The sequence below is a fragment of the Meleagris gallopavo genome, chromosome 1 (assembly GCF_000146605.3).
Source record: "Meleagris gallopavo isolate NT-WF06-2002-E0010 breed Aviagen turkey brand Nicholas breeding stock chromosome 1, Turkey_5.1, whole genome shotgun sequence".
Lineage (NCBI taxonomy): Eukaryota > Metazoa > Chordata > Aves > Galliformes > Phasianidae > Meleagris > Meleagris gallopavo.
The window spans coordinates 26,461,006-26,473,201 of record NC_015011.2 but is presented as its reverse complement, the minus strand read 5'-3'; the positions used below and the strand labels follow the sequence as shown (position 1 = coordinate 26,473,201).

General features: G+C 36.9%; 1 protein-coding gene across 1 annotated transcript in view; it reads right to left on the bottom strand.

Annotated features, from left to right (window-relative positions):
* Window positions 1-12,196, bottom strand: part of DOCK4 (dedicator of cytokinesis 4) — a 176,247-nt gene that overhangs the window by 69,724 nt on the left and 94,327 nt on the right. The window contains 7 exon segments of the mRNA XM_031552130.1: window positions 784-911; window positions 7,133-7,325; window positions 8,715-8,885; window positions 9,759-9,840; window positions 10,496-10,596; window positions 10,687-10,770; window positions 10,910-11,007. Of these exon segments, the coding sequence (XP_031407990.1) occupies window positions 784-911; window positions 7,133-7,325; window positions 8,715-8,885; window positions 9,759-9,840; window positions 10,496-10,596; window positions 10,687-10,770; window positions 10,910-11,007 (857 nt within the window).

Here is a 12,196-nt window from a genome sequence, read left to right as displayed (position 1 = left end):
CAAAACCACAGCAATGCTTTATCATCTATCCCTTTCCCCTGTAAAGAGGTACCAATACTAACAAAGAGCAGATGCAGTAAGAATGTTATGACGCCAAAATTACATGTCACATCTATATCAAATCAATGACTGTACAACTTTAATTACTAACAATAGTTCAAAATGAAGAGACAAACACAACAGTTCTCACCAATGCATTACAATGTAAAGTATGCTGGCCCTGATTTGTACGTAGTGCACTAAATACAAGCAATGCATGTTTCTTGTTACCTTAGTTGTCTGTCAGAACTTCACCATCATCTTTCATGTTTGCAATACACATACCTAAGGTAGCTCTTACATGCAGCTTTCACAGATGAATTTGTAAAGACAAACACTAGAAATATGCCACAAAATTTACCAACTAATCTCCAGCATCATACTTCCTGCAATACCCTTATCAGTTCCTTCCCTGTGTCATCTTCATGTCTTCTATGATTAAATAACTCACAACATAATACACCTCTAAAAGAAAGTGGTCTTTTTTTTCTGTCCAACACAACATCCATAAAGTCTCAAAGCTTGGAGGAAAATACAATTAAATAATCTTGGTACAAATAAATAATCTTGCTTATAGGAACAAAAAAAAAAAAAAGTAGCCTGAGAAATCAAACTACATATTCATGTAGAATATTACACAGAAAGCTCTTTAAAATGTTCTTGGTCAAGATCCAGCTTGTGTCATTACTGCGTGCCATTTAAAGAAGTTCAATAACTTATGGATGTAACACTGTGTTTACTTACTGAGCTGTTCTTCTTGATGAGACAAAATATGTTGCTAAGGATACGTGCACACATTATAAGATCCTTCTGTTCTTGTAAATGCATGTGGAGATGATGTAAAACTACTGGAAGAAGAATATATCGTGAATCTGAAATAAATGGAAACATCTATGAGTAGAACCTTCTCATTAAATCATTTCAGTTTAATACAAGCATACAGATAAGTCCTGAACAGTGTTCAGAACTGTGTTTTTGATAAGCAAAAGCTCTTATATACATACTTAAAACAACATTTTTTATAAGATGAAGCCCTTAATTGATAATTTCATGTGAACTAAAAGTAAGTTTTTAAAGAATGAATAACATGCTGAAAGGCATCATCTTGTACTATGGATGGAGACCAACACCACTGTGCCAAATACATACAACAGAAATAATGTATTTATTGAATTGTCATTTAAAAAAACAAAAATCACAGCATAATAATACTTTATTCAAAACAATGAGGAATTATGTTCTAGTGTTTCCTGCTATGTGACAGGGTCCCTTTGCATGCCAAAGTCACAACCGACTTTATCCTGAAGCTATGTTATTCTGCAAAATGAGTCTTGATTTTTAGACCAGCAGTACTTTCAAATTTCTTTCAGGATTTTTGCTTTCCCTGATTCTTCACTCCTACTGCATATGAGCAATTTAGAGTACTGGTGTCTACATTGAGTAATTTGCTTTTCCTGTATTCCATTTCCTAAACACAGCTCCTTGGTGCTATTTTTAGTCCTGAATTCTGTCAAAATGATGAAAGAACTTCAATAACATACTACTTTTTCTTCCTTCTTCTTACAATTGAACGAAGTTAAAATTGAAGAGTTCTAATACTTAAACTTGTTATAACATAAAACACCTATCCACAACTTGATAAAAGGAATGGGTGTTATTTGTTTTCATGCTGTCGGTTTCAGGTGTTTTCCTTAATGGAAAAATGATGCACTCCAGGACAATTACCTGTACTAAAATATTAAAAATGATTTTCCACCTATCTTTATACACTTGTTTCTTTGTACATTAATGAAATTATTCCCTAAGAATTGAATTTATCTAGCAGGAAAACTACCCCTTCAAAATCATTTTTCCAACTAGGTATCATTCCTGATGTTTATGCAAGCATTACCACATTAAGTGTAGTAATCCATCTTCAATGGCAGAGATGAAGGATTTAGAGTGTAAAGCTGCCTGAAGCTCTATGGCAAGTACTCTTCTGGGAGTGATACAAGTGATACAAAGCTCAGTCATAGAATTATAGGAACTTTTGAATTGTAAAGGACCCTTAAAGATCATCTAGTCCAACTCCCCTGCAACAAACAGCAACACCTACATCTAGATCAGGTTGCTCAAAGCCCTGTCCAGCCTGATCTTTTATGTCTCCAAGGATGGGGTACCCACCATTTCTCCTGGCAACGTGTTCCAGTGCCTCACCATTATTATTATAGAAAAGTTCTTCCTTATACCCATGTCACGGTTTGGCCCAGTTCCATGACAAGGGGGTGAAGAGACCCACAGACCCACGCCCTTGGAAAGAGTGGGGAGGGGAAGGGAAAAGGTAGGGAGATGGGAATACATGAGGAAAACAGTGGCAACAAGCTAAGGGAAAAAAAATCTTAGTTTACTGAACATAATAGTAGAATGTGAGATAATACTATATAGCACAATATGATTGGAATTGAAGCTAATAAATCAAATAAAATGAGAGAGAGAGAGTTTCTGAAACCAAAGTCCTTACTGTAATGCTGTAGGCTAAACAGCTAGAGGGCAAAAAGAACAAAGAAGGGGAATTCTTCTGACACCCATACAGTTCTATCTTTCCCTCCAATTGGAAAATGGAAACAATAAAATGAAGTCTTCTGGGAGTTGTAGTTAATTCTTCTCTTCTGAGACCAGGAAACCACAGATATCAACAATCCATGGAACTGCAGCATTAGCTTTTAACTCCCAGTGCACTGCATGATGTTCTGATTTGTAATACCAACAGAAAATCATAAAACCATGACAACTCAATCTAAATCTCCCCTCTTTTAGATTGAAAAATTTTCTTCTTGTTCTATTACAACAGACTCTGCTAAAGAATCTGTCCCCATCCTTCTTGTAGCCCTCTTTCAGACACTGAAATGCTGTCTCAGGCCGCCTAGAGCCTTCTCTTCTGCAGGCTGAACAGCTCCAGCTCTCTCAGCCTGTCCTCAAAAGAGAGGTGTTCCATCGTGGCCCTCCTCTAGACATGTTCCAACAAGTCCATGTCTCTCCTGTATAGAGGACTCCATATCTGGACACAGTACTCCAGGTGAGGTCTCACCAGTGCAGAGTAGAGAGACAGGATAACCTCCCCTGCCTTGCTGGCCATGCGTCTTTAAAGCAGCCCAGGATACGGTTGGCTCTCTGGGCTGTGAGGGCATGTTGCTGGCTCATGTCCAGCTTCCCATCCACCAGAAAACCCAAGTTCTTTTCGTCAGGGCTGCACTAAATCCTTTCATCCCTTGGCTTGTGTGGGTAGTGGGGTTTGCCGCAACCCAGGTGCAAGACCTTGCACTCGGATTTGTTGAACCTCATGAGGTTCACCTGGGCCCAATGATCAAGCCTTCTAGGTCTCTCTGGATGGCATCCTGTCCTTTGGGCATGTTGACTGCACACCATAGTTTGGTGTCATCTACAAACTTGCTGAGGATGCACTCGACCCCACTGTTGATGTCACTGATGAAGATACTAAAGAGAATCGGTCCCAGCACTGACCACTGGGGAAGGCCATTTGTCACTGATCTACATCCGGACATGGAGTCACTGACCACATGCTCTGGGTTTGATTCTGCAGCCAGTTCTTTCTCCATGGAACAGTCCATCCATCAAATCCATATCTTTCCAATTTGGAGAGAAGGATGTTGTGGGATATCAGGTGTCTGGCCTTACTGATATCGAGATAGATGACATCAGTGGCTTTTCCCTTGTCCACTGACAGAGTAACAGCATCATAAAAAATGACAATGTTGGTCAGGCAGGACTTGTCCTTGGCAAAGCCTTGCTGGCTATCCTACATAACCTCCTTCTCTTCCATATGCCTCAGCATAGCTCCCACTGGAGGATCTGCTCCGTGATCTTCCTTGACACTGGTGTGAGGCTAACAGGTTGGTAATTCCCTGGGTCATCCTTTCTATCCTTCTTAAAAATGGGTGCAATATTGCAATTTTTTCCAGTCATCAGAGACTTTACCTGACTGCCATGACTTTTCAAATATCAACAAGAGTGGCTTGGTGACTATGTCAGCCGATTTCCTCAGGATTCTGAGATGCATCTCATCAGGACCCGTAGACTTATGGATGTTCAGATTCCTCAGGCAGCCATGAACCTGATCTTCATTTACAATAGGAGGGGCACTGCTCCCCCAGTTCCCACCTTCCAAGCCATCTACACAAGGTCTGTGAGAACAGCAGTCTCTGGTGAAGTCTGAGGCATAAAAATTGTTGAATACTTGGCCTTCTATTTGTCCATTGTTACCAGCCTCACTGCGTTGCTCCCTAGGGAGGGTACACCCTACTGGATTTTCCTTTTCCAATTGATGTACCTAGAGAAGTCTTTCCTTTTTTCTTCTTTGCACTCCTTGCCAAGTCTAGTTCCAGTTGGGCCTTGGCCTTCCTGAACCCCTCCCTGCACTGCCTAGCAGCATCCCTTTACTCCTCCCAAGTTACCTGTCCCTGGTTCCATTGTTTGTTCATTTTCTTCTTGCTCCCTAGTTTGAACAACAAGACCCAGTTCAGCCATGCCTACCTCATGCCTTCCATTCCTGACTTCCCGCACTTTGGGATGGAGAGTTCTTGTGCCCTAAGGAAAGCTTTCTTAAAGATCTGCCAGTTCTGCTTCTGCTTCCTTGGCCTTCAGGACAGATTCCCAGGGGTTTTTATTAACAACCTCCCTAAAGAGCTGGAAGTTAGCTTTCCTAAAATTAGCAAAAAGCATGCTACCATGGCTTGTAACTATAGATGAGAGGTAGCAGTGCTATTTACTGAATTAACTACCACATATAATAGAGCTTTAGAAAAATTCCTTGGAATCTCATAATCTAAATATTTGTCTTGATCTGTTTAGAAGAGAGATCTAGTGGTTTTACGGCAGAGGATAGCTAACATCTCCACCACTGCACAGGCTAAACCAAGGATTATGAGAATGTTTTGAGAACACAGTATATACCATCTGTCTTAGATTACTCCTTTTTCTTAAAAACTTGCAGCTGCAATGTCAGCCACTGTGTGCAGTAAAATTAATGAGTGCAAGGAATGGTGCAATAATCAAAATTCCTAGCAATCAGTCACTGTCTTAATTTTTCCTCTGTCCAGAAAGCTGAATTAGCTGACTGTTTAAAATGCTAGTACTTGTCCTTCACAAATATTACACTGAAAGAGAAAAAAAAATCATGAAATTGAGCTTTTCAAGTACATGCTTAGCAAAATTAGAAAGAGATACCACAATCCTTGTGACTTTCCTATGCAAGCTAGCTTAACATTAAATATTTAACTCATAACACAATTCTTCCCCTCGATTTTCATTTAGCAGTAAAACACTTGCACAGACATACAAAAAATTCAGCACTCCAGTGTGTTTTAAGGAGTAAACTCAGAAAAATGATATTCATTTCAAAGACAACATCTGAACCAATGGACAAAATTTCAGCTTGCCAGGAAAAAAAATTGAGTAATTGAGCATCTTAAATAAATTAACAGCAAGAAGCACTTGAACAGTGAAAAGCAAAGACGTTGTTCTTAGGTTTATTTGGACTTATTCAATTTATGCAATCACTGGACTCAATGTGGATAGAAGAAAATGATGAAGCCAAACAAACAATTATGACTTCATTTCCAAAACCAAACACATCCAGCTCTCAAACTGCACAGACATGTCACTGTTTTCAGAACAGTCATAAACTGTTTTCAAAATTGCCTGTAGTGCTGAAGAAAAACACGGGTATGGCTGAAAAACTTCTCCCTTGCTCCTTCAAAAAGAGCAACAGACTCAAAGAATTACTTGCAAAACTTTTCCAAAATAATTTCTGCTATCCACTGTAGTGATACTAATATAGACTGAATTTCTGAATAAAATATAGATGAACATATACATCTCCCCCAACAGTTCTGTGAGAAAGTATGAAAGAACATATGCAAAGGAACAGGAACTATTAAAGGAACAGTATATTGCTGGGGAAGACAAATTAAGAAATAATAATTAGTCTGAAAAAGATCCTGGACTACTTGAAAGCAGTATAAAATCTTTGCACTTTAAAAAAAAAAAAGAATTTTTTAAAAAATGCAGAGGTCTTATCAACCAGCCTTAGGGACAGCTAACTGTTCTGGAAGAGACTACTGTGGAGGCTCACATGGGAAAGAGAAAGCTGTTTTTGCAACCAGAAGGAAGTAAAGTAGCCAGGATCCAATACTCACCCACTTCCTTGAGCTCAAAGTTTTAAAGTAAAATCCTTAAAACCACACTTTTTTTAATTTTTTTTTCTTTATTTTTCTAGGATCCCTTTCTTTAGGGGAGAAGCATATCAAAATATTTACGCATACCCCAGGGGTTCTGAAGAATCTTCATCACTTTGGTTGTTCTATCATGACTGATTTAGATGGCAAAAGCTGATGTTCCTACTGAACTCCATCAGCCAACATCCAAAGAGCTCTCAGTTGAGCTTCTGGTTAGTAAATTAACACTTACTAATTTTTTAAAAATCTATTCTATTTTAAATTGCTTAGTACAAAATTATTTCCTCTCAAAATTAATACTTGGTTTTTACTATGGGTTTTACTTAGAAATGAAAAAAAACCAACTGTGGGGTCATCACCACACAGAACCTTTTTCTTCCACATAACAAAAAACTATACTATTTTATATGATATATATTGAGTATCACTTGAATCTGCGTAGGTTTTTTAGGTCATATTAAGAAAACAGAGAATCAAATCAAATCTGCTGAACTAACAAGACAAACAATGCATAAATGAGAATCTGTTTGCTGAACTCCCCCCAAAGGAGAAAAAAAGAAGACATTACATTTGTAGAACTTTTTCCCTTTATAATTATTTTAAAAGTATAGTGAGAACTTATTTCACAGACATAACCAGCAGCAGTTTAAAAGAAAACTGTTTTTTTATTTGTATCTAAAAACCCAACTTCTAACTGACTGTATTCTTGTTAATGAGCAGCTTTTACAGAACAGCACTTGAAGAAACATGACTTAGGAAATGCAGTTATGAGGGGCACTGTTCCCTTCAGTACCTGCTGATCTGCATAACAAGTGTAACACTGAAATTCCTTAACAGCAGGCAGCCCAGGACAACCTTACCTGGGTTGGTGTACAGGTGACTCTCTACAGTTTTCCCAATACTCTGAAGTTTAACAGCTTGAAGGGATTCATCCCCCTGCATGACTGTCGGCAAACTGCCCAGAGCATCGTGAACCAAATTTGCCACTTCTCTTACATCAAAGAGCTTCAAAAGTTCAGAGTACACAGATGGGAATGAGCTGAGAAACACAGCCTAGAGGAAAAGGGAAAAAATTGGACAGTTAGATGTTGCAATATAATTTTGACATTTGTAGAATTTAAATAACTGTACTGATACAAGTACCTATAGAAAAATTGTTATTTTTACATTTCAAAGGCAGTTAACACCTTTAAAATTGGCTAGATTTTTCAGAAGAAATATCCTCACTTTCATTAACGTTCTTATAATTGTGACTAATTTCCCTTAAACACTATCACATGACTGTACATTTCCTTCACAAACAAGGAAAAAATTCAATTTAGAATAAAAATATTTATTATTTACAAGTTCCTCATGATCTGTACATCTGTGTAAATTTTTGAAACGATAACGTAAGCCAGCTGATAACAGAACAAAAAGAGAAAACTTTTATTCCGGAGTGAGACAGCACTGATAGAAGTGGTTCACTTCAACAATCTTAAAATAGGTTTAGAAATCTTTCAGTGAGGATAATGAATGTGGAAGCACTAAAGTAAGGAAAGAGGACAATGCTAGAGAAAGGAAGAGAGAATTTACATTCCCTCCTTCCTCTCCAATTCCTGCCAACGGAGAAAAGCTACTTATACTTCAGACCCTTTTCATGCTGATGTAACAACAGACGATATTCAAGGTTAAAGATAGCAAGCAATAATTCCAAATATGTTTGTTTATATCATTTTGCTGCAGACATTACACTCCAGCTACTTATGTGATATGAGATGGAAGAACCACTTCTCCACCCTGTTCTCTCTGATTTTACTATCTTCTTGGAAGAACAGACCTTCAACAGTCACACTTATAGTAGCAGGAGATGACGACTAAGAGGTACAACTACAAACTGCAGACACTGCTAAATCTACCTCACCTAATGCAGAGATCTGTCTCCTGAGTGTTTTGCCTTCGCCCTTCAGCACTAATAAATTTTAGTGGTCTCAACTGAAATTAAGATATACTTACTGAGTAGTAAAATATATTATTCATCAAGATTTATATTTTTCTGTAAAGAATAAAAAATCTGACAGCCTTTTGTTTGACTTCAAGAATTTGAAGTAAAAGTGGTTAAACAAAGCTGTAAAGTGCTCAAAACAGAGAAATCCCTTGATTTGTACCCAGCAGTTCTGAAATGCCATTTTAATCACTGGTATTGTCAAAAGCATAATATGAATTGCTTGTAATTCAAAATTAAATATTTGATGTAGGGTTATCTTCGTCATGCTTATTCAGAAGCTGCTGGTATGAAAATTTCACACTATAGGACAAAGGCATGAGCATAAGCTGAAACGTCATTTTGCTGTAACAAAAAACATTTTCTTTTCCAAGGACATAGGTAAAAACACCTAGAGCAGATTTTTTAATACAGCACATGGAAACTAGTTCATTACCAAGGCACACTCACAAACTTACTTGCAGTTGGCATAAAGCACTGGCTCCTTTGCTCTCTTGAGAAAGGAAGAAGCGTACTGACATCAGAAGTTCTTGAATACAACAGCGAAATTCTTCCTCATTTTGTCCACCAGTAGCAATAGAGAATAACCTTCGAGACTGAACTATATACTTAAAGATATATTCCTGTGCCTAAAATGTCAAAATTAGAAATAACTCATAAACATAAGCCAACTCATCTATAAAAAGATATATGCTTATATAACTTCAATAATGACAAGGGTCTGAAACAGAATACCATGCTATTTAATTCTGGCAAACTTGTTTTTACTTCTAATGCAACATTAACATTTGAAAAGCACATACTCAGAAACACTCTTTTGCCTTTTATAACCTCTATATACTAGGGAACACTCATTTATTTTAAAAAAGTAAAACTGCAAAATCTCAACACTGTCCTCTGCAAGACATCCATGCATGTCTGTGGCCACAAAAATATATAGAGCTTAAACATGCAAGGCCAATATAAGAAACTCTGAGCTGTTCTACGATTTCTTTGGCCTATTATATGTTAAAAATGTTTTCCTGTCAACTGTTAACCAGATAATGCCAAAAAATAAGCTTAGTCCCAAATATTCTATTCTACAACTCAGCCATTCTCTGCACTGTGCTCTGTTGATATACAAAACAGGATGAGAGCAACCAAATCACCATTTTAAGTAGAATTCCTTGTTGTCAGGGTTGAATCATTAAGTCAGCATTCTTGTTTACCATTTAGATTCAGTTACGTGACAGATGTTAATACTACCAACGCAATTTATATACAGTTTCTTAGATCCAACTCCTACTCATATATATTCTCATTCAGTAAGGACGACAGAGCTCCAGAGTCTAGGAGTTGCAAGCTTTATTGACAAAAGAAAAAAAAACCAACTGACTGCACTCAAAATGCCTGCAGCTTCCTAGAATTAATACTGCAGTTTCATTATTTACACATACTGTGTTCCTTTTACTGAGTTAAATCTGCTGGTACCATATAATCGCTTCCAAAGGTGATTCTCTTACCTTTAGTACTTCCTGTATGTGCTCATGCAACTCCACTTCAGTGACTCGATCTATATGCCACTTCATTACTTTTATCAGATCTCTAGAATACCACATCAGAAAGTACTATAACACACTGGTTGAAGAAGAGTTAAGTGCACTTAAAATGCAAATTAATCTTTCATAAAAGACTGAAAACACTGAAAAAATAAAAAAACTTATGACAAAATTCTGCTGATCACTAAAAGCCCAATATTACAGTTAATTTCAGACTTTTGATAGATATACTAGGCATCTAATCAACAGGGAATAATTGTCAGCATTAGTATAATTAGTAGAATTATTTTGACAGGGGTACATGATCTCAGTTGAGCTACAGGAGACTGCCAGCATGAACTACCCCTGCTATTCCATGAATTGTTTGGCAGTCTCAGTAAACTGTATTTGTGTATTGTTACACAATAAATACAGAGAACAGCATAGCAAGTGAGGCTTACTAGTGCCCTGCAATATACAGAGAACACAGATCTAACTGAATGGTGTTAAAGTTCCTATACTTTTCAAAGTTATTTAAATAAAGAAAGCCACTGAAGAAAAAGAGACAAAATTAAGCCAGCAAGAGGGTCTTAGCAAATAGGCTTTCTGATAACTAAAAAAAAGTTGACTATTCATATAAACATTGTTTGTTTGCTTTTTCCTACTGTGACATACAGATAACTTTCAGTGTTCAAATCAGTTAGAAAAAGTACAGACTTCACCTGTATGCAAGTGCTCCTGCAAAGTGACTTTCAATGTAAGTGTCCATTACTGGCTTAAAGTGGTGAAATTTGCTGTCCTGCAGCAGATTTATTATGTGAACCTAAATGTGAGGGAAAAAAAATAGTTTTTTTGTTTCATTTTTTACTTAGCTCTTAAATGGTGTTAAGCATTATCACAAAATGAAACTTACCAAACAATCAAATACTTTTGATCCATATTTTTGAGAGTTTTCATCTAAAATTCCAAATAAAGTGTCTAGTGTATCCTGAAGAAACTGATTGGAGAATAAGAGGCAGTTTGTTATTAAACACGTATTTTTGAGACACACAAGTAAGTACACTTGTGACAGACAATTATTTCCCTCATGTTATCTAAAAGCAAAACAAAGGAAGGAAAGAAATAGTGGTATATACCTTTACTATTTCTGAACCATCAATTTCTTTTAATTTTGAGAGGCAACCTGCAATTTTGTCTGGATGGGTTCTCCATTTCAGAAGGTCAAGCATATCTCCTGCCAAAACAAATTGCAAGATTAAAGCTGGAACCAAAGCAGGGTTTCAGATTATATATTCTGCTATTGCAGTCCACTCGGCAAAGTTGAGATTCAATAAAACAAAAGAAAACATCTCAAGATTTGCTATAATATATAATCAGTCTCAAACCAACAACTTTCCATTCCAAGCCCTAATTGCTTCACTAATAGAAACGTAAGAACTTGGTATTAGGTCACTAAAATCAATCTCCTGTGGCAAATATATCATGCAGTTTTGCTCAGAAATTTGTCAACTGCCAGCTTAAGAGAAGTAATTATCTTGCTGTGTCTTATCCTATTAAAGAATGCCTTCCAGAGCTATACTCCGACAGCTAGAAACAGTCTCTTAATTATTTTGCATGTATTGTTTGCTTGTATTTTAAAATACTAATCTTCCCATGTCTTTTAAAGAACAAGCATACTGCCTCTAAGATCCTTTTTCATTTTTAAACAAGACAATTTCTACTGGAAAATAAATTCTTGTAAGCTAAAACACACTTCAATGTCTTTATGCTTACTCAAGTTTTAATGCATCCTCTTTAGCCTTCTTGACCAAAATGGTACACAACATTACAGAGGAGGTCCCATCACTGTTTTCTTTATCATCATTAGCAGGCTTAAATGTCCACTGCCTATGCACTGTGGAATTTTTATTTTTTAAGATTTATCATGTTGGTTACACAAATAACTCTCTTTTTTTTTTTTTTAATACTGTCCAGCTCCCTGGCTATAGCAGAATCCCCAAGAATTTCCATACAAGCCCACCTTTCATACCACCAGATTCCATGTAAGTTTTATTCTAACTAATTGCTGTGCCTATATCATATTATATTCCCCTCAGTTGATGAGCCCTTTCATTTGCTTATTAGAAGCAAACATCATTAATAGGCTCTCTGCAGTCTTAGGTTTTAGCAAAGCATCTCCCACTAAAAACCCCTTCCACCTCCACTCAAATAAGAGGAGTCAATCCCAGGCCAAATACTTCAGACTTATTTACCTTCTGTTCAGGAAGGAAATCCCTTCCTTTACAGTGCAACCTGCTCTTTTCCTTTTAGCCTGTTATTTAACAATTTTAAAATTCTTATTCTAATCTATTTCCTCTATTTCCCATGTGGTGTGTTACTGAAGTCCAGATGGTTTCGATCTGCTATGTTTCCTCTGAATAACA